Source organism: Hydra viridissima, unplaced genomic scaffold (genome assembly GCF_058129835.1).
Source record: "Hydra viridissima isolate aposymbiotic clone 2 unplaced genomic scaffold, HvirCarnegie_v1 scaffold_15, whole genome shotgun sequence".
Lineage (NCBI taxonomy): Eukaryota > Metazoa > Cnidaria > Hydrozoa > Anthoathecata > Hydridae > Hydra > Hydra viridissima.
Genome location: NW_028324314.1, coordinates 8640784 through 8663547, shown reverse-complemented (window position 1 = coordinate 8663547; position 22764 = coordinate 8640784). Strand labels below are relative to the sequence as shown.

At 27.2% G+C, this 22764-nt stretch overlaps 4 protein-coding genes across 10 annotated transcripts; all 4 read right to left on the bottom strand.

The window, feature by feature from the left end:
* Positions 1-737: 737 nt before the first annotated feature.
* Positions 738-9329, bottom strand: LOC145193416 (HEAT repeat-containing protein 3-like). 4 transcript variants are annotated; one of them, XM_090073335.1, is made up of 15 exons: positions 9144-9329; positions 8719-8894; positions 8524-8611; positions 6031-6134; positions 5652-5761; positions 4617-4757; positions 4312-4494; positions 4032-4114; positions 2605-2658; positions 2436-2500; positions 2210-2346; positions 2037-2131; positions 1716-1859; positions 1212-1391; positions 738-1030 (listed from the first exon to the last, which is right to left on the bottom strand). In XM_090073335.1, exons 1-15 carry the CDS (start codon positions 9288-9290, stop codon positions 929-931), a joined length of 1809 nt encoding a protein of 602 aa, XP_089929461.1. In that variant the 5' UTR covers positions 9291-9329; the 3' UTR covers positions 738-928. The 4 variants fall into 4 exon arrangements, with proteins under 4 accessions (XP_089929461.1, XP_089929462.1, XP_089929465.1 ...); XM_090073336.1 differs by having other exon boundaries at positions 4032-4105; XM_090073339.1 differs by having other exon boundaries at positions 4032-4105; positions 6031-6129; positions 9144-9297.
* Positions 9330-13308: 3979 nt separating this feature from the next.
* LOC149878522 (HIG1 domain family member 2A, mitochondrial-like) lies at positions 13309-13768 on the bottom strand. Its single transcript, XM_090073352.1, has one exon. The coding sequence runs from the start codon at positions 13673-13675 to the stop codon at positions 13388-13390; it is 288 nt and encodes a 95-aa protein (XP_089929478.1). The 5' UTR covers positions 13676-13768; the 3' UTR covers positions 13309-13387.
* Positions 13769-14038: 270 nt separating this feature from the next.
* LOC149878521 (phosphatidylinositol N-acetylglucosaminyltransferase subunit A-like) lies at positions 14039-18890 on the bottom strand. Of its 4 annotated transcripts, none has more exons than XM_090073347.1 (13): positions 18764-18890; positions 18487-18545; positions 18157-18219; positions 17278-17400; positions 17009-17184; positions 16806-16921; positions 16592-16699; positions 16207-16396; positions 15913-15998; positions 15701-15828; positions 14583-14638; positions 14378-14477; positions 14039-14133 (listed from the first exon to the last, which is right to left on the bottom strand). In XM_090073347.1, exons 5-13 carry the CDS (start codon positions 17137-17139, stop codon positions 14089-14091), a joined length of 960 nt encoding a protein of 319 aa, XP_089929473.1. In that variant the 5' UTR covers positions 17140-17184; positions 17278-17400; positions 18157-18219; positions 18487-18545; positions 18764-18890; the 3' UTR covers positions 14039-14088. The 4 variants fall into 4 exon arrangements, with proteins under 4 accessions (XP_089929473.1, XP_089929471.1, XP_089929472.1 ...); XM_090073345.1 differs by having other exon boundaries at positions 18487-18577; positions 18764-18883; XM_090073346.1 differs by having other exon boundaries at positions 14378-14471; positions 18487-18577; positions 18764-18883.
* Positions 18891-19180: 290 nt separating this feature from the next.
* Positions 19181-22279, bottom strand: LOC145192941 (armadillo repeat-containing protein 7-like). Its single transcript, XM_090073351.1, has 7 exons — positions 22131-22279; positions 21920-22018; positions 21606-21674; positions 20114-20180; positions 19970-20040; positions 19694-19785; positions 19181-19589 (listed from the first exon to the last, which is right to left on the bottom strand). Exons 1-7 carry the CDS (start codon positions 22237-22239, stop codon positions 19578-19580), a joined length of 519 nt encoding a protein of 172 aa, XP_089929477.1. The 5' UTR covers positions 22240-22279; the 3' UTR covers positions 19181-19577.
* Positions 22280-22764: the final 485 nt, after the last annotated feature.

Genomic DNA, 22764 nt, shown 5'->3' with positions numbered 1-22764 from the left:
GGAGGTCCTACATTACTCTCAACCAACCATCTATAACACATAAGATTCAATCTTTTGCCAATCTCAGCCTTTCATCAACAGAAAGAGATGCCCTCTTGGAATTTTCATTGAGCAAGGAATAGAAGCTTTTCATCATGAGTTTAAGCTCCACTGGCAAAAAACAACAAAAATATGTGAAAAGTGAAAAATATGAACTCTGTTCAGAATTGAGATAATTATTCCAATACGTAGAATAAAGAATTTTATCTTTGCTTTAGTTAAAACCATACTCATCCTTTATCAGAAGTGTTTATGAAGGAAAATGTACTTTGGTATCATAAAAATTCCTAAGTTCATTATTTTATACTTTGGTATTAACTGCAAAAACTTTAGATGTAATTTTCGGACGGCAATGGTTAATTTTGGGATAAGTATTTTTTTGATCCTCTTGGAATCTGTACAATCAACCGTTCAGAGGATTTCATTGGGTCAGAAAGCTTAGGTGGGAAATCATTTGTTTGGAAAAGTTTATACCAGGCCTTTTGTGAAAATCTGCAAGAACTCAATATTATTAACTCCACAAAAACTTTCCAGACTTTAAGACTTTCTAAAAGTTTAGGCCATCCGTTGAATATACCATCAAAATAAAGAAGCGAAGCAGACGATTAGGGGTTGAAATAAAAAGAAAATTGTAGACATCTAAAAACGCCGACGTTTAAAAAAAATCCTATCGACTAACAAAGAAAAAATGTTTAAAATTTGTAATATTCAACAATTATTGACTGAAATACTCCATGCTACATATCATCGAAGCAAATACAAAATACAGCTCCCTGTTTTTCAGCCAAGTTGCTAAGAAACGATCATATTATCGTCTAACATAAGAAGCAGTTGTTCTTTCCATGAAGCGTACAACACACTGTAAGAGATTAAGGAAAAAACCGTCCTTTTATCTATTGCTTTCTTTGTAAGACAAGAAACGAATCAGATTTATTCGTGCCATGTCAACGATGCCTATATTTTCCCCTAATGTTGATCTTTCAATTTTTATCTAAAAAAACAATTATGATTGTTAAAATTTATGAAGACCAAAAAAGCCACATGAAATTTTGTCTAAAAGTAAAATCAAATTTTGAATGAAAGATAAGTTAAAAAAAAAAAAATTAAAAAGTATAAAAAAATATAATATTTTATAAAAAAAACACAAAGATAAATATAAAAAAAAAACTAACTTGAGCTTTAAATCCCTTGGAAAAATTCTTGAGATTTTCCAGCAACTTTGTATTTTGAAGGACGACATCAACGAGAGGGCCGTCAGCAAAAGTATCGACAGATGCGTCAATTACTTCAGCCTTCAGCAATAAAGTGGTATTTGTAGAACACAACAAATTTCCAAATATCTCTCCGATTTTCTGAACGAGAAACAGATTGACAACTGCTTTTTTTCTTATAAAGACAAGAGTAATTTAAAATTAGGTAGGTATAGATATAAAATTGATATTGAGTTATTACATAAGTTCATGTTTCATTCACTTTTTATCATTTATTTAATGATATACATCTTCTGAAGAAATATTTTATTAGCAAATATACTGATTAGTGTCTCTTGGGCCTAACGCTCAGACAACATCGCAATTCTCTGTCCTTTTCTCCAAGGTTTTGTCCTTGGTCTCGAAGCATCAAATACGAAGGAACTTATGTAATAACCCAATACTATGATAAAATATGAGACACACCATTAATATACTAATTGTTGCATCACTATTACACGACTCTTTGCCAATTATTCCCAGAATATTTACGAGGTTCATTTTTCCTGATGTACTTATGTCCATTGTTAGAATATTTGCTACCATAGAAACAACATCTTGAGAGCAAGCCTACAATATAATTTATCTTGCTACCAATATTACTTTCACACGAATAAAAAAAGCTTACGCAATTTCTGATAACAGAGTTAAACTTGTTCTAAAGATCATTATTTCTATTCCCCTTCTCTTTTGTTGAGGAAAGATTTTGAAGTTGATAAAATTATAAAGTAAAGTGGATTAAAATACCGTCAAAGAGTTACACTGAGTGAGCTTTAATGCGATAGATCTCATTGCACTGCAGGCAGCATCCATGATTTCAAAACTCTTATTTTGAAGATCACCTAAAAGATAACCGTGATTATGTTGAAAGCAATCAGTACAGTTATCTCTTTAAAAATTTGATACTGAACTTACTCTACCTTGATCATTAAATAGTGTATTTTTCAAGAGCAGCCAAAGCATTTGAATATGCTCCAATCCTCCTAAGACCTCCAGAGGGGTAACAGACACGAAGTTGCTCAGAAATTGCCAACATCTGCTTCTAGTGTTATTTAAGCTGAAATAAACAATCAATAATCATTAGGTAAGGTTATTGATGTAATGAAGAAAGAATAAAAGAAAATATTTTTCAAAAAAAGCATTTACGATTGTAACAATTTTCCATTTGACAAAAGAGCGATCTCATTGTATGCCTGACACATTGCTACAACCTAAGAAAAAGTTGCAAAAACAAAAAATGCTTCTAGAGAACAAAAAAGCCATGTTTCGAAAAAGAAAAAAAAAAGATAAAGAAATAACAAAAAAAACAACATACCTTTGCATGTACTTGATTGTTAATCATAACTTCAAGTAATCTTATATTGCTGCTCTAAAAGATATCCGAGGTGAAATTACATGAGATAAAATACTTGTACATAATACTTCTGCATTTTAATGATAGGCATAATATGCTAAAAAATTTGATTCCGAATTTTAGTAAAAACTAAAACATTTAAAAACTATTAAAATAGTAGTTTTCAAAGTTTTTTTCTCTCTAAAAGAACAAAAGAAAGAGAAACTATTACATTTTCAAGGATTAAATGACATTGGTCAACAAAAAAAGCTTTTTTTTTTAATCACGGACAAAGCGAACTTGGTTTTTCTTGCTGAATTCTAATCTGTAATTGGTTTAACTGTAACACATTAAATTCCTGAAAAAAGCTTTTTGCTGAATTTCCTATGGTAGTGATAATAATCCTTTATAATTAGAATGGTTTAGTTTACTGCAATCTAAATGTAATCACTTAAAACTGGCATGAAGATGATTATTGACAGTATATTTGATCTGGATTATACCACAATAGTTTGACAACATTCATTCACTCCAAAAAGTCTTGTGGTTAACAAGGTCAGTATTAAAAACCTTTGAGTTTGTTTTTGGCATTCTTATCACTAAGTTTTTTATCAAGCCAAACTTATCTTGTATAAAATTGGAAGTAAAATGTCAATTGCATACATAAATGGATTGAATTTCAAGCTGTCTCTACAGGGTTCACAATTTCTCCTTAAAGATAAGGATTGTATTGGAACAGATGGCTTTGAAGTGTCACTCTTATACAGCATAGTCCTGTAAAAAGTCTCTAAAAGGAATTTTAATACCATGGAAGTATGAAAGGAATCATCTGTTTTGAAGAATGCAACTGATCCAGATTTCATTTACAATAACTACACACTGAGAATTCCTCCAGTAGTAAACAGGGATAGAGTCTGGATCTGCTGAAAGTTTTTGTTTTCTGCTAGATGTACCTTCTTCTATCTTCATCTTAGACTCCATTCCATTTGGTGGAGGAACAGGGACTAATAATTAATTGTCTTGTGTTAATGGTCTAAGAGTAAATATACAGGTATTAAAAAGAAATAGCAACTGTCTCTACAACATTGGAATAATGAAAGCTTTGATGCTTAAATTCTATTCAGCCAACCAAGTTGAGTGCTGCTTGAAGTTAGCCCAAGCATTATCATGATTGCCAAATTAACATCCTCTTTTTTTAGATCAGCATTAGTATGTTGTTAACAAACATAATATAGTCAGTCTTATCTCGAACTAGACTTGCTGGAGAAATACAAAATGCATTTATTGGATTGAAATCAATGTTCAAATTACTAATTCAAGTATTCAAGTTGTTGATGAAAAAACTTTATTGACCAGTGTTTATTAAAAAAAAAATTATCTAAGTTTTCTATGTTTTAAAAAAAAATTACATCAGTGTGCTCTTCTTCAACAAATGACAACTGATCATCTTCATCATCTATATCTTCCCAATTAGCTTGATCATCTGAAAAAACTCAAAGCATAGAAACAAATAAATAACAAGCTAAAGAAAACAGTTAAAATTTGAAAACTTGATACTAAATTGTCTTTTTTTGAGCCACAAAAATATATGATAATTAGTTTTAAGAAAGTTTAGATAAAACAAATTTTAAAAACTAATTTTTAAAAATACTTTTAATTTTATAACACTACAGTTTACATTACTAATACCTTCTGAGCACAACATATTAGTTAGAATTTCTAGGGATACATCTTGAGTTCGAAGGTATTGTGAGTTTGGCAACTCTGAGGAGCTTGTTAAATTCAGACAATGAGATGCAAGTTTTATTGAAGTTTCTTTTACTTCTGAAATATGTTGAGATGGAAGAGCTGGACTGACATTTATCAATATACCTATATGAGCAACAAAAAATAGCATCATAAATAGATATAAAAAAGATATAAATTGTGAGTTTTTTAACTAACAAAAATAATACAGACAACAGAAGAAAAAATTAGGGCAACTGTAACTTTACCTGAACAAAGAATGGAGAGCAACATAGAAGGTGATGTATTATTTGAAACAATATGAAGTAACCCCTGTAACAGGTCTGTATGAGCAACAATTAAATTTCTAAGAGTTTGGTTTTCCTCTGACACAGTGTATAAACAATTACCTGAAATATAAAAAATAAGAATTTACTTGGTTGATAACAAAAATATAACATGATCACTAAAATTTTGTGTGGAGCTTAAAATTCCTACATATTTAAGATAAGAATAAAACTAAATATGGAGTTTTTTTCTTTCATCAACTTTATAATTTTTTTTTCAATACCATAACTTCTCTAGATTTTTATGACTACAAAATTTTTATGAGAACAAATTGCAGCTTAGCAAGGTTGAAATAGTTTCTCTTGTGGTACATCTTCATCTTGTTTTGAATTAGATCTAGATAATTCTCTTGCCAGTTATGCGTAAAGATATCCAAAGATGTACTTTAAGCTCGTTTTGTCAATATTGGTTTTACAATCATTTTATTTGAAATCTCTTGTGTCTTGAATTATTATTAGTGGCAGTTGATCAGCAGCCATTTAATGAACTTTTCCTACTTTAATATGATTAACTGAATTGTTAGGTGGTCAAGAAAATTGTTTGCCATATTTTTCTATCTGAATATTTTTCTAAACATTAAATATTTCTCTTTTTTCTTTCCTCTTTCTTTGAGAACATTTTTGAATGCTTTAAAATAATTAAAAATCATAATGAACTGCATTTTGTAGATAATTAAATTTACTGCAAGAATTTCGCATCTATGATGTTAATTAATACAACTTTGATTAATTTTCTTGTTTAAAAGTTCAAAGTTTCAGTTATATGTTAATATAAAAAGAAAAATTTTTTTTTATAAAACACCGACAAAACATAACAGCAATACGTACAAAAATATGTTCTTAGGAAACAATAAGAAGCCTTGTGATATAACCAAATTATGTAAATCATTATTATTCTACAGAGCATTTGCATAATTAACATAAACTAAACTATAATAAGGAAGTAATTTGATCTACCTGCAACACATCTTAAATCAAACCCCAGTGATTCATTAATAATAAGAGTTAAAAGAATAGGAAATAGTAGTTGTAAGTCCATAGAATCTACCAACACTGAAGATGTCTCACTTAAAAATACAAGAAAAAAGATTACAGTGATGATAATTCTGATAACACAGTTGAAAAATTTTTTGTTTTGCATCGAAACACATAACAAAATTTTAATTCTATTAAAACATGAATCACATAAAATTTACTTAATTCTATTTCATTTTAACCTGGATCAAAAAAATACATCATTAGTTCTTAATTCTTATTCAAATTATTTCAAAAAAACAACCTTTAGTTTGCTATTGTTTTACAGAAAATAAATTAATCTGGAAAAAATGTCTCATACCATAATGATGTAAGCAACTGCAATGCTTGCTCTAACACAGATAATTCTTTTTTTAAATTTTCCTTAGATACGAGAGTAAAGCTGAGTTCCAGAATTTTACTAGACTTAAAAAAATTAAAAGTATTTTTAAAAAATTACATAAATAAAATCTAAACTACAGGACATTTTTATGTGATGTAAACTTCTTTTAACAGTTAGTGAGCCATCCAGCAAAACATTGAATTATCAATAATTAAACAAGAAATATAAGTCTAAAGTTAATTTAGTCTCATAATTTATACATCTAAAACACATTTACCATTTTTATTAATACACAACCTTTTATAATTTTTATTAATACACAACCTAATTGTTACATTCATTTTGAATTTAGTTTCATCAAAAACTCTTAAAGTGTTTTTAAGCATTGTTAATGTTATTGACTAAAATTTTAATAAATAATATCCGTTAGAATTATCAGCCTATTTTGGAAAATTGTTATTGTGTGATTACATATTGCTTTGTTCTGGCTCAACCTTATGATTAGGTAACAATGACAAATCATTTATTAACTCTTTAAAACGTTTAAGTTTCACTTAATTAGATCCCTCTGCAATTTCTCAAGAGGTAAAGCATCTGGTTTTAATATTTTCAATAAACCACCTTTATTTGCAGGTTACACTTTTCTAACAATATTGAAATCTCTGTTATTTCATTTTTTAATAATAATGAAGATAATGCTCCAATTATCTACATATATTTTAAATGAATCACATACTGAATTCCAGCATATTTCAGCTGGAAGTGGCAGTTTTATTCCTCTGCTTTTTCTATAACATTCTCTAGTTTTATGGTTACAACTAATCATTTGATTCATTGTACTCAAATTTTCAGTTTTAAATATTTGCTAAAATATTTTAAATACGAAGAGCACATCCATAATTGATTATTACATTTACTTCAGATGACAATTTATTCTGGATTGTCATTTACAAAGCTTTTCACAATGCATCGAATTTTACATTTCACAGATTCTATTTTTCATTTTGCTAATCAGTGCAAGATACCATTAGGTGAATGACCAGAAGTATTTACTATTTCTAATAAAGTTTCAGCTGCTGTTACAGAGAAACACTTTTTTAATTCATTATTTGCATTATTCAAACCATATAAAGACATTGATGCAGTTTTCCCATTTAATACCTTACATTTTTCAATTTCTTCCACATAAATCTTTTCTAATATTTCTTCTCTCATTTGAAATCTATTAGGTCAAGTGTATCCAGGATGAAGGATATTGAATAGACACCTGACTTTGGTTTTTTGATTTCTTACAATTAATGATTAAAATAAAAATTTTTATATGTTGTTTAAAATAACTTTGATTTAAATAACTTTTAAATTTAGACAAACAAATTTTTAGGATATCAGAGAAAAATTGCAATACCTTGTGAAGCTTATGTTATTTTGCTTCAAGACATTGCACAGAGCTACTATTCAATTAAAATCAATTTGATTTGATTAAAATCAATTTCAACTAACAATTTTACATTTTCAACCATTTAATAGCAGAGGTTGAAGTGAGTTGAACCTTTCATGTGCCCTTGGGATGTTGAAGGCTGTAAATTGCCCGAAAGTAAAACATCAGTGAAGGGATTATTGCTACATCAGTGTGTGGAAATATTATAGGAACTCAGATTTAACTTTACAAGTTTAGTAACTTTAGAACTAATGTAGATTAAAAAATGTAATATCAATAATTTTATTTAACTTTCTTCAACAAGTTCTTGAATTTTAATTGATTCAACAATTTCAAGTGATTCACTGTGCATCAATTAATATATTTCCGCATTCCTTAAACTTGATCTTCCATTTCTTTTTTACATGTATTGCAAATTGCCCTGAATCGCTTTCTTTCAGGAATAGTTAGTCTTGTGTATTGTAACCATATATTGCCAGATTTATACCCAGTGTGTATAAGGTGCAAACTGATTTAAATTAAAGATAAGTATTTTGAATATTTGCATCTATAAAAGTTCAAATCGTTTCAATGGTTTAACAATTAGTTTCATGTAATAATATTTATAGAAGATATTTATCTGGATCTGCACCATAAAACACTTTTTGTGGAACTTGCTTTTTTCACCAGAAATTCACTTATCAATTCTTTTCAAGTGCCACCACTTTAAACCTGGCAATTACTTTGTTTCAGTGTGCACTTTGAATTTTTTATTCTACACATCTTGTAAACACTTTTTTCAGCCAAAAGTTTTAAAGGAAACAAATAGAATGCACTTTTCAAGTAAACACATTTACCATCTTAAAAAGATCAAATAATAAATAAACAATATATAGTATAATTATCTGGAGATTTTCATTTTTGTTGGACAGCCCACTAATGCTCATAGGATTCAAATAACTTGCTATTGCAGAAATATTTGTTTGTATTTACAGAACATTTTCTGATAGCAATATATTATTTAATTGGAATTTAAATAAAAAGGATTCATATACCTGGATAAGAAGCTGTGTGAGGTTTGATATAATATTACTGCTATGAACACTCTCAATCACACCATCCCCACCTGTCAAAAGGAAGTTACTGAAAAGCAAAGTACATAGTTATTAAATTCCATATTTTAAAAAAAAATCTATATTCTCAAAAGATTCCATGTTCTCAAAACATATAAAACAAGTAACTGATTGTACCTTACAACTCCCAAAACCTTTTCTCTTATCTCCACATTTGAATGCAATATACATGAAGAAACATGTTTAATACCATTTAACTTAAGGAACAGAATTACTCCTTTACTTTCTAAGACAAACCCTGAAATTGTAGCTAGAGTGCAAATGATGTCTTCATCAAAGTTTTCATTACTAATCTGTGATAAAAATTTAAATTAAATATTATTTGTTGATAAATAAAAAAATGTATATATAAAAAAAAAAAGGTAGCCTTAAAGATAGTAGAAAAAACAGAAACATATTTCAGTCTATTTAAATTGCAAATTAGCAAAATGTCTGTACAAACAAGAACTTTAAAATATTGTAAACTCAATTTAAAGATACAAAAAAAAAACTGCAGTGGATATGTATATTATGAGCCTAAATCAAAAGATAGGAATACATACCACATCTAACAGTTCTTGCATTCTCTCTTCCTCATGACTTCCATTTTCGAGATCTGAAGCTAGTGCTTTCTGCAGCTTTTTCTTTTCATCTATAACTTTACTTGATGAAACTAACTTACTTTTTTTTTTATTATTAGACCGACCCATCTCTACTAGAAAATTGAAATAAAAAATGTTTATGCATAAAAAAGTCATATACATATACATATACATACATACATACATACATACATACATACATACATACATACATACATACATACATACATACATACATACATACATACATACATACATACATACATCATGCATACATACATCCTTTTAATTGCATTTTGTGTTTCTAAGTATTTAATGGCATTTCTTATGATAACTTGCATTGTTGTTTTATGCAAATACAATAATGTGGTAAGAAAAACTTTTATTATCAAATTTCATTATGTGGGTGTGACCAATTAAATAGCACAAGCTAGTGGAGAATCACATTTATTATTAAAAATTGGAGATTTTCAATAGAATTTTTAAGTAAGTACTGGAACAAGCCATAGTAAATATTATTAACAATGTACATTTAATTATCTTGTAGTATTTGAGCATAAAGAAAAATAGTTTTAAATATGTTATCAAATCGACTTAATATTTCTCAAACTTCATGTCAACAAGGGTGTTTTAGAAAATTGTTAAAAAAATGTTGTAGATATATTGAAAGATACAAAACCGCTGATGATAAAATTAGACAGCCACCACCAAAAAAATGTTTGTAAATAAAAATATTTCCTTTTGGAAAAAATTTTATTTAAGAACATTTTTGCATCCTATGAAGCAAAAAAAACAACCCATTATATACGCTAAATAGAGTAAAGCACAGTGGAGGTAATATTAAGATATGGGGAGCTTTGTCCTGGCAAAATGTAATGGAGCCATATACTGATGATAACCGACCTGTTAGTTAGATTTTAACTCCCCACAATAACCCAAAGCAAAATGCAAGAACCTGTAAAGTCTTAGATAGAGGAAAATAAAGTTAATGTTTTAGAATGGCCACCCCAATGTCCTCCAAATTTAATGGAATTTGGGAGGGAACTTCAAAAAATCTATAATACCACTACTTTCAAATGATGTCAAAGGCTTGCTAATATACATAATACTATGTATATTAGCAAGCAATATATGTATGTATAATATACATAATATATTATACATACATATATGTGTATGTATGTATAATATATTTTATGTGTGTGTGTGTGTGTGTGTGTGTGTGTATATATATATATATATATATATATATATATATATATATATATATATATATATATATATATATATATATATATATATATATATACAGTTAGAGAAATAAGTATCTGAACAAAACATTTTATTATGGAAAATAAACTTTGTCAGGTTATTTTAGAAAAAAATAACTATAAAAATAAAAAAAATAATTATTCTGAAAGAAAATTTTATTACGAATTCAATATGCAAAAAAAAAAAATATCAATAATAATATTTAATTGATAAAAAATTAAGATACATTTAAACTATGCAATTTTTTAGCATTAAATAAGTATCCGAACAAAATTTTAAACATAAAGGCTTAAAGACTAATGCTTCTCCGAGTAATTATTTTTATGACTTTTTAATATGGAGTTGGACCGCCTTTAGCTTTTATGACTTCTGCAAGCCGACATGGCATCGATTTAACTAATTTCTTTGTCGTATCTGAGTCAATATCAGCCCAAGCTTCTTGAAGCATGATCTTTAGCTCTTTTTTTCTTTTTAGACATCGTGTGCCACATTTTTTATCGAGAATAGTCCAGAGTTGTTCAATTGGATTGAATCTGGACTTTGTGCTGGCCATTCAAGTAACTCAATTTGCTTTTGGATAAAAAACTCTTTCGCTTTCTTTGACGTATATTTAGGGTCATTGTTTTGTTGGAAGATAAAATGTTTTCCTTGTCGCAGTTTTTTAGTTGAAGCCAGAAGATTTATATTGAGAATGTTAGCACAAACCTCAGAGTCCATAATTCCATCAATAAACTCCAGTTTTCCTGTTCTGTTCCAAGGTATCAATCCCCATACCATAGCATTGCCTCTGCTAAATTTTACTGTGTCTCTAATACAACTGAGTATAAATGCTTCACCTTTTTTCTCCATACTTTTTGAGCTCCATGGGACTTCACAAGATTAAATTTTGACTCCTCTGTCCACAAAACTTTCCTCTAAAAATGATACCGGCATATTTACATATTTTTTAGCAAATGCAAGTCTTCGTTTTCAATGGATTTTTGAAAGGGATGGTTTCTTGCGTGAAACTCTTGCTTTGAATCCACTTTCTTTCATTTAATTTCTAATTGCACATGAGCCCAAAATCTTTCTCAAAGAGACTTGACACTTTTGGTGCTGATAAAAAGCATTTTCTTTGCACCATCTTAACAATTTGTCAATCTATTCTTGATGTTGTTTTACGCTTAGCTCCGAAACTTGGCTGATTTTGCACATATCCAAACTTATTATACTTTTTAATTAGATTGCTGATGGTTCCTAAAACCATTCCAATTGCTTTATTTATCGACCTAAATGTTTTACCTTGCTTGAACAAGTCAATAACCAAATTGTGCTGAGCTTGGACCATTCCTTGATTTTAACTCACATACTTGATGATATCAATGGTAAATCAAATGAATTTAAAAATATCAGTCAATTGTTAAAAATTACATGTTGTAAAACAAAAATATTTCTAAAACTATTAATTTAAAAACTTTTTTTAATAACCAATTTCAAAACTTCATTTACAAAACAACATATTTGGATAATTTCTTTTTGTTGAAGTTTTAACACTCCTTTCGAGAATCATTAAATTTTAGCAACACAAGTTAAATTACCGTTGATTAATTTTTTGCTATATAAAATTGTTATTAAGTTTGCTTTTAGAATAATTATAAAAGTATTTATCAAAAACATATTTTTTTCTGAAATAACCTGACAAAGTTTATTTTTCACAATAAAACGTTTTATTTGGATACTTATTTCTCTGACTATATATATATATATATATATATATATATATATATATATATATATATATATATATATATATATATATATATATATATATATATATAGATATAGATATAATTATTTATACAAAAAGCACACTTCTGATACAAGTTTATCAATGAACAGCATTCTTATTTTCTTCATTATGAAAATATATTCTGACAGTCTTTTTTCCAGACAAACTATTGTTTAATGGTACATCTTCATGGCATGTTATTAAAAGCATAGTTATTAATCCATAAACTAAAGTAGGTATACCCAAATTCAAAACTTTCAAAAAATTGAAAAAATAATTTTGAGCTCGCAAGTCCACCCAAGGATGCTTGCTGCAATGGTATTTTATAAATGGAAAACATCCAGTTCTTAAAATGTGATAGTTTACTCCATCAACATTCCAGTTGAAGTGTGAGCAGCCAAATTGATCATTGCAAACAGATAGATAGGGCACAAAGTATGATGTCCAATGGGGTTTGCCTCGGTTTTGAAGATGACTAGTTAAAACTACAGAAGCAGCAGGTTTATCAGATTTAAATAGATACTTTAAACCCAACAAAATTTTCATTTATACTATAAAAAATAATAATAATAATAATTTACAGTTCAGCAAAAAGAAGCAACTTTCAAAACTATTGTAGGCAATTACATTGTTTTAGAAAAACTTACTTAGTAAGCATTTTTAAAAATAAATGAAGCAGAAGAGATTTTTGACAAATGGTACTTTTATCATATGAATTTATTTTTTGATGTAGAATATCCAATGAGAGAAAAAAATACCAAAAACTATGAGCACAATATCCAGTAAAGTAAAATATCCAATGAGAGAAAAAAATACTAAAAAATGTCATAAGAGTGTTCATCAAAAAGGCTTACAAGTTAATAAATCATGCAATATGATATTTTACAGCCATAATGTTTGCAATTTCTTATTAAACAATTTATCTTTTTCAAAGCAATTTTTCTTTTATGAAATAATTAAAAAATTAATTTATTACTACTGAAAATTGTCAAATTTTCAATCAATAGTCAAATTTTAAAAAGACACTTTTAAAAAAGAAACTTAAAAATAAGTAAAATGAAATAAAATTCTAAGCTTAAATTATGAAAAATAAAGTTAATAAAAGAAAATAAAAACGCAATAATACAAGTAAAACACTTAGACAAACAAGTAAAATCATAAAAAGTTATTCTTTTTTTTTGTTTTGGTGATAAATAAAGCCTAGTATAATTGCAAAAATTGTTCCACCTTGAGCAATTACTCGTGCACGCATCATTAGTTGCTGCTTTGATTTATTGCCACGTTTTAAATTAACTAACCCTAGTACCAGCGCTGTGACTGTTAGACCTGCTCCAAGTGGTACAAATGGATTTTCTTTTATTTTACGAACTAACCTTTGGGAACGACTCTCAATTGGCATGGGATACCAAGTAAAATCAGGTTCATCTTTGTTTTCTTCCAAGTCAGCAACCATTTTTAAATGTTTGTTTGGCAGAGATATGTTTGATTATACTTGATTACTAACAATTACATATCAATTAATACAGGCAAGATTCAAAATGACTGTAAAAAAGCAAGCACCAATTTCTAAATGTATGATGGATAATGTATTTTAAAATTGTGTAAATGTAAACTCTTTAAAAGTTTCTCCCTATGATTTAACTCATTTAAACACACAAATCACATTACAAGACCAAGAAGCAGAAATATTGAAATAAAATTTTTTGATCTATTTAAAAATGACTCTATTATAATTAAAAAAGTAAAAATTGATTCCATAATTGCCAAAATATTTAAGAAACTAGAATGTCTTTTGAGAAACATAAATGACAATATATTTTTAAATAACAACTAATAATTTAAGATATTGATTTTACACACACAAAACTACTCCATTTTCTTCTTATTTGTAGCATGAGCAATCTTGATTTTCTAAAAGGAATATTTTTATTTTCTTAACAAAAAGCAAAAGCAACTTTATTAAGAAAAAACAAGCAGCGGCTTAAGCATTGTAAATAAAATTTTAATTTCCTTTTTATGACATTAAAACAATTTTAAAGATTTACTAAAATCAATTTTACACAAAATCATAATGGCTACTTTTAACAATCAAATAATGACTAATAGTCTAAATGGTTATCTAGCCTAAAAAAAATATGATACATGCAACTTTCACCTTTTGTGGCCAGAAAAACTCTAGTATGTAGAGCAACAAAATGTCAACAAATACAAGTAGAACATAAATCTTTCCCGCAATCCATGCTCTTTTTCTAAAACTTAAAACAAGATTTATTGAAAATTAAATTTTGAACCATCTTTTTTTTTTTTAAAAAAAAAAAAAAAAAAAAAGAGAAAATAACATAAAAAAATTAATAACTTACATTTCCATTCTCTCCAGTACCGTATGATTTTTTTTAATGCTTACTAAATCATATACCTAAACAATAAACTAAATCAAATACTTAAACTCAAAAGAGAAGAACTCTCATGATTTTTAGAATTTCAAAAATTTATTTTTGGAGAATTATTTTGAATCAGAATAAAAAAAAAATAATCAAACTTGTGATTGTTTACATTTCTGAAAAATTTTTGTTCTTTAGTAACAATTTATATTTAATAGAAATGGATGTTGTGGATGATGATGAAGTGGAAGTTAGCACAAAAAATGATTTCTAGAAACAATTTTGTGAGAAAACAGCAACAAGGTTAAGCATTTCTTAAATATTTCAACTTTCAACTTTTAATTAGATAATTTCTTTCTGTACATTTAAAGTTTTTACATGATTATGATTAATTTAAATAATGAATATTAAGTTGCAATTTAAAAATTGATTGAAAAACTTTTTTGAAATAGACAGCTAAATGGCTTCTTTTTAAACGAATTTGAAATTAAGTTTTGACATATTATTAAGATTTACATTTTTTAAGACTCTGATTTGGAACTCCATTGATTCACAGATAAAACAACTTATATTCAATTAAGGAAGCATGGATCCTAGGTTAGCTATTATGTAGAAGCATGGGTCCTAGGTGAGCTATTATTTGGAAGCATGGATCCTAGGTTATCTATTATTTGGAAGCATAGAATTTATCTTGAGTGTTAGTAGCAAACACTGATGTTAAATAATTTAATATAACAAGATGTAAACTTTTTAATCATACATGTATTATGGAAGAATTGGAATTATAGGTAATATTATATCATTTCTCTGAAAAACATTTGTTGAGATTAACTAAAAATGGTTCAGACAGAAACAACTCAGTCAAGATACTTGAAAAAAAAAAGCTAATTTAAATATGCAGTGATAAAGTAGACCTCTAAATACCTGATATTATCTGGAATAAACTATTTTTAAGCTTTTTTGAAACCAGTCTTTAAAACCAATTTTAAAAATTTAGCTGACACTTTTAAGTCCCTGTAAAATGCCACTCAAGATGCAAACATAGAGGAATGAAATTTGTCAACAATATGGAAAAAATAACTATAAAAACTTTTTACCTTTTCAGTTCTTGAAGTAATGTTTTCCCAAGTGTACATACTCTTTATTCTATCATGATAATCATGAGAGCTAGGAAAATGACCAGACTTATGATCAAAGATAGCTTTCTCAACAGCTTCGTTTAAACCTATCACATAGTATGATGAAACATAATATTTAATAATAATTTTAAAAACTGATTTCATTATCTAAAATAACACTTGATATTAACCTTTGATGCTAGGCTCACACAAATATATCATATCAGGTGGTAAGACTTCTGGAATACCTCCTACATTTGTACTGACCACTTTTAATCTAAAAGAAAAAACTTTACAAGAAAATTACAAAAGTATTATGCTTCAAAATCTTTAATGTTTTCTGTATTTATTTAAATCCCATAAGAAAAATCATGAAAGCATTATGGTTTAACGGCTTCTGTATTTATTTAACTACCTTAAGATTTTAAAGCACTGTAACAATATTTCAAATTAATAATGGCAACATTAGATATTAAAAAACAGACCCACATGAAGCTGCTTCAACAATAGCCATGCAAAATGCTTCAGTTAAAGATGTATTCAAAAAGATGTCTCCTTGTACTAATACATCGCGTACTTCATTATGCTGCAGCTCACCCATGAACAGTACTCTTTCATGAAGTTGGTATTTTTCTATCAACTCTTCAATTAAAATTTTTCTTGGCCCATCTCCTCCTAAATATAAACATTCTACTAATAAAAACATTCTAATAAAACTACTAAAATAAAAACTAATAAAATTTATTCTACTAATAAATTATTCAACAAAAAAACAACTGAAAATTGAAATCTCAAAAAGACTACTTACTTTAAAAATTTATTTATAAAGTAATTTTAAAAGTTTATCGTGCATCTACATAATGATATTACCAATCAAAAATTGTACTTCAGGAAATTTTTCACAGATCTTTGGTATAATGCCCACTAATAGATCAACACCTTTTCGATAAACAATGCGACTAATCACAACCAGAGTTACTACAACCAAACAAACTATTAATGAACTTTGTTTCTACATATTTAAACAACACTAAAAGAAATGAAATGATATCCTTTTTCATATAAACGATAATTAAAATTACACCTTTGTCTTTGTGTCTGCGTGAAGGATCAGGCAAGAAGAGAGTTGACTCCACAGCATTTGGAATGACAGAAACTATGTCAGGATATAAAGAAGCTCGAAGAACAGTGTTTTCTTTGCTAAAAAAAAATTAAAACAATATTTTAGTCAAAATTTAAAGAGTTTTGAAAACTTGATTCCATTAAAAAAAAAAAAAGTAAAAATACCTTGTGTTGGATACACAGATAACATGGTCAACGTCACTTAGTGAAAACTCAAGGAATTTGTTAGTGATAATAGAAGAAGCATCAGCAAAACCAAATAAAGAGTGATCTGTGAAAACAGTTTTTAAACTCATTGTCTTTCCATGCACAAGTGCATCATGGCAAAGGGTAGAGAAAGCCTTAAAAAGCAAAGTAATAAACAAAATAAGCTAAGAAATGAAAAAATGCAGGAAAATTTTTGATGCATGAATATATACAAAAAGTTTGCATACCGAATGACCATGAACAATAGTGATCTGCTCCCTGATGAATATCTTACGCAAGGTTGGAAAAGTTGAATATATTGTCGGGAGAGCACAGTTGTTGTAAAAGATACCAAATGGTAAATAATAAATCTGATATTAAAACACAAGTTATCAACACCAAATTGATTGAAGTAATAACTCTTTTACTGTATATTAATGTGTATAAAATAATTTATCTCCTATAGTTATGGTTAGTGTTGAAGTTGATCTCATCTATTTTAACTTTAAAGAGAAGTTTTACTTTTTTATGCTTGTTTAAAAAGTGAACATTTTTACAGGAATTTTTATATTACTCTGCTTTCAAAAATGATTTTAAAAATGGCAAAAAATTACTTGAATGATATTTATTCCACTAACACTTTTTACTGGCATCAATTTTCCTAAAAAACCTGATGTCTTTTACATTATCAAAAAATGATTTTTATAATTGCTCCTGAAATCTCATCACATGTTTCTTATATCTATTGAGATATTGTTGATAGTCTAAAAAAGTACTAAGAGTCTTAACAAGTAGACTTAGCCATACTTTTGTTTGCAATAAAGGCCATGTTTCTCTTTGCAATAGAGAGGTTTTAGTTTTTGAATACACAGATCGATTTTATTTTAAATATGTTTGTTTAAAAGTTAGTTTTAACAAAAAAAATTAAAACTATAAACAAAAAAATTTAAAAAAACCTTTGAAACAAAAGGGTCCATTTGTGGTTAATGGACTCTTGTTTTAAAGTTTATTATTCCGTATTTTAAAAAATAACTGTCTATGTAAAAATGGTTTTGATAGTTTAATATTGTTTATTGAAAAAAAAAAAAAAAAAAAAAATAATGACAAGAATGTTTAAAATTAAATACCTTTAGATTTTTTAAATAGTGAATTCCTTTCTTTTGGCCATAGGCATGTGTAATCACCACAACCTTAAAATAGTTAAACATTTTCTTCATAAAAAAATCTCTTCATAATAAATTAAAGTGAATCAAAATCAGTGTATTCATGATTTTGGAAATGCTCAACACAGATTTTTTAATTTCATCACAGATTTTTACTTAATTTAAACTCCTACTTGCAGTCATAAAATATAAAAGCAATTACTTTCAAACTTTAAACTTGTCATTTTTTGAATTGAATTTTAAAAAATGCCATTAAATAAATAATAAAACAACTAAAAAGTGGGAAAAAAAAACCTTATGCCCTTTTTCAATTAGATGCTGTGATAGCTGGTATATATGACTTTCAACTCCTCCTTGATTTGGATAAAAAAAATCAGAAACCATACTTAAAAAAAAAAAAAATAATAAAACACATTTGTACCAAACATCTAAAATTTTCTAAAACATTCAATAGAAGGCTTTCTAATTTACTTTGTTGATTGAACAATACAAAAGGATATTAGAGATTCTTTATTTAAATGCACAGCATTTTATTTAATTTCAATCAACAGCAACAAATTTTAAAACTTACCATATATGATGCTTCATAATCTATAAAGTTCATTCTTGATCTCTTTTGAAAGAGAACTAAGTTTTATGTAATTCTAAATTTTTAAATAACAAGCTTTGTTATGTTTTTTGAACTAATATTAAGTGGCACCAAAGATTCAAGAAATTGCAAACAAAAGAAATTTTGTTAAACTTTTTTTCTGTAAAGTAATAAAATTACTTATTACCATTCCTCACACCTCATACCCACCATTCAATCCCTTCCTTGCACACAATTCCACTATTTAATACACACCAAACTGTTCAAAAAGTAATTCAATAAAAGTATTCCACTCCATGTTTAAAAAATCATTGTTAGCATAAAATAAACAGAGAAAAAAACTTGCAGATCAAACGGCTCTACTTTCATCAGGTTTTCAGCATTTAAACAACAGCAATAGCATTGATTATTATAATATCTAGTATAACAACTATAATATTATTACAACATTATCTTATAACAGCTACAACATATAACTAAGAGTTCATTCATAAATGATGTAAATTCTGAATACTAAACCAAAATAAATATTGATCTCAACGCATTTTCATGGAGACTTTTAAAAAGATAATAAGCTTTGTTTCAGTGACATAAAAAACAAATAAAAATTCTCAGTTTTTGAAACAAAGTTTTCATATTTTTGATAATCAAATCAGGTTAAACTTCCCACAATACAAAAGTTGTTTTGCAAGAAATATATGAAGCATCATTGTTTGCAGCTTTTTGGCTAAGAAGCTACCCAAACGCGTAACATGCAAATAATTCCTATCATCCAACTTACAATGCTTGTAACAATTCAACTAAAATCCTATAAGATAAGAATTAAAAGCAAGCTTAATGTATAGCATTAACTTAAAACACTACTTAAATCACTAGTCTTTTTTGACCAGAATACAATCATTTTCATTTTACCTCCAGAAAAATTTGAGCAAGATTCTTTAATCTAGAATTCTTTGATTCTGTAAGTTGTACCATGCAATCTTTTACTTGCTCACAAACTATTTCTGTAAGTAAACAAGTTTTATAAATACACATACATAAAAAACCTACTTTTAAGTTAAAAGATTTTAATAGAAATATTTTAACTTCTTAAGGTATGTTATATACTGCAATATGCTTTCTTTTAGCAATAAAAAATGATATACTAATATATTGTTTGTCTGGCTGTATTTGTAAAGATCAACATACCGGCTTTACTTTCAGGAGTTACAAGGTACATAAGAGTTGTAATAGCATTCAATACAGTCTCCTCATTTGAACTAAACAAAGTTTTAAAATATGCAATTGAAAAAATAAGCTTTACACTATGCAAAAAGACATCATTAAACTGACCTTGAGAGACATCCTATAATACTTTCAACTCCATCATTCTTTAAAATATGTTCTCTATTTGTATCATCTATAATGAAACAAAAAAAAATTTAAAAAAATGATTTTTTATCTGTTACTTTGTTAATATTACAAAAAAACCTATCAGATTCTATTTTAAAATTATTGTCTGGTGATCCTATTTTAAAATTATTGTCTGGTGATCATATTTTAAAATCATTATCTGGTGATCCTATTTTAAAATGATTGTCTGGTTAACAGTTTGTAAAAAAGTTGTTTTCCATATTTTATTGTTATTTCTTTCAAGGCTTTCCTTTTGACTAGACCATTTTTATAATTGAGATAAAAATGGTCTAGTCAAAAGGAAAGCCTTGAAAGAAATAACAATAAAATATGGAAAACAAATCAACTCAAACAGAATCTGAGTTGTAAAGCAGTGAACCATAGATCTACTACAAACACTTACATATGCATAACTAATAATTAGGCTTATAATAAATATAATAACTGTAAGTGGCATAAAATAGCAAACGTTTAACAAGTAGTTTAACACATAGATAAAAAACACATTAATACCTTTCTTCTTTTACTCTCCTGAATTGAGGTAAATAGTGATTTTTTGCAACAAGATTAAAGTAGTTTTGGAAGTAGAAAAGCATAAATTTTTTGATTTGCCTCATTTATTTTGTTTGCATTGTTAAGTTGTGGTATGGCATTTATTGTTTAAAAAAAATCAGCATTAACCCACTACTCCTTCTTATACACCTTACAAAGTGACTTTTAGTCTTTTGAAGGATTAACATCCCAGTAAGGTGATCTCAAATATTTGACAAACCATGTAGACATTTTGGATTTTTTTTGATAATGCAAATGTATGGAAAGCTTGAAAAATATTAATTGTAAAAACTGCAGGATATGGAACCATTTTCAAAAAACAAAACAAATCACAAACCATGTTCCAAAACTATCCATGAAATGCTCTTACAATGTTAATGTATAATAGAGGTCTTATGCCAAAGCTTATAGAGAGAGAAAAAGATGAAAAAGGTGAGAAAAAAGAGTAAAACAACAGTTCTAGTCCTAGTTTTAGTTGTGTACATACACTCTACCAATGCTCAATACTCTACACAACTTTAAACTCAATACTAAACTTTATACGCAACACTCTTACGCATGAATGCAAATATGTGACATCAACTAAATGCAAGTGTTTAAGTTATCAAACTCTTTTATTTACTATTTTTTGGTTTTTATAAAATGCACATAAACATATTTAAGATCTTTGCATTTTTGTAATTAAACTTGAATATGTTTAAGTGAGGGATTTTCTAGGAAGCAAAAGTTATATTATTTAGGAAGCTTATTATCTGTACTAAATTTATATGAAATCTGTAAATTATACCTGTTTTGAAGTTTTTCAGACAACTTTTTTTAATCTGTTTTAAAATTTTTTACAAAAATAATCCCACTCTTTATATTTTCGTGGAAAGTCTACCTAGACAAAGATTACATAGTCCAGCAATACCAAACTCCATGAGCTTATCATTTTCCTCACTCAACATGTCTAAAAGAAAGAATTCTTAAAGTTTTTTTTCTCCCCATAAATGCCATAAATGGTAGGGAGAATATGAAGGTTGTGTTACACATTACTATTCCTATTACTATTTACACATTACATTACTAGATCAGAATGAGCAAAATTTTATAAAATACCAAAATAAATTATTTAAGCACAAAAATAAGTAAGCATACAAAACAGGGGATAAAATATTTACCTAAAATTATATTTAGATATATAAATATAAATACCCAAAAATAGATCAACCACATTTAACTTGCGCAAATGTTCATAGTTAATAGGATCATAAGCAAAATTAGCAAGGTTAGCTAAAACTTCTACTTTTGATTCTAAAATCAAAAAAAAAAAAAATTCAAAATAAAAAAAGATTTGTAGTTGATTTTTTTAAATGTCAATTAAACCTTTCACTTAAAATCTCAAATTTTTGAAGAAAAAAAACACCTTGCTTATCAGTATCCTGAAACTCTGTTACAAGAGCTTGCAAATACTCAAATCTTCCTCTTCCACTTTTTTTGCCTTTCTCATGGACATAATCTTGTGTGGAGAACATATTAATCCAGAGTACATTTTTTTGTAATCAAAACATCTTCAATCATTATCTAAAAAAATCTAGCACTCAATTTTCATTACAAAAATCTTAGTTTAAAAATGTAAACAGATTATTAATACTTAAGTTTATAGAGAAAAAGTTTTTAGAATTGCGATATTATTATAAACACTGAATAAACCCAACTCAAGTTTAACTAAAGACTAGAAACCCTAAAATTTCAAATTTAAGAAACCAATTTTAATTATTACAAAGCCTAAATAAAAAATACTTTTTTAAAAAAATAAAGATTGCAAAGCATTCATTGCAATCCACTAAAAGGACAAGATTGAAAATCTATTGAATTGAGGAAAATGGAATTAAAATTTGCAGTTTAACAGTGAATTATAGTTCAGAGGAAATGTTTAGGTGCAATATTTTAGCTGCACACAACCTTTTAGTAACTTACATTCTATAACATATTGATAGTGTCGTTTTCATTAGAGTAGTATTATTTTCATAAATATTTAATCATTTTTAATTGCAATA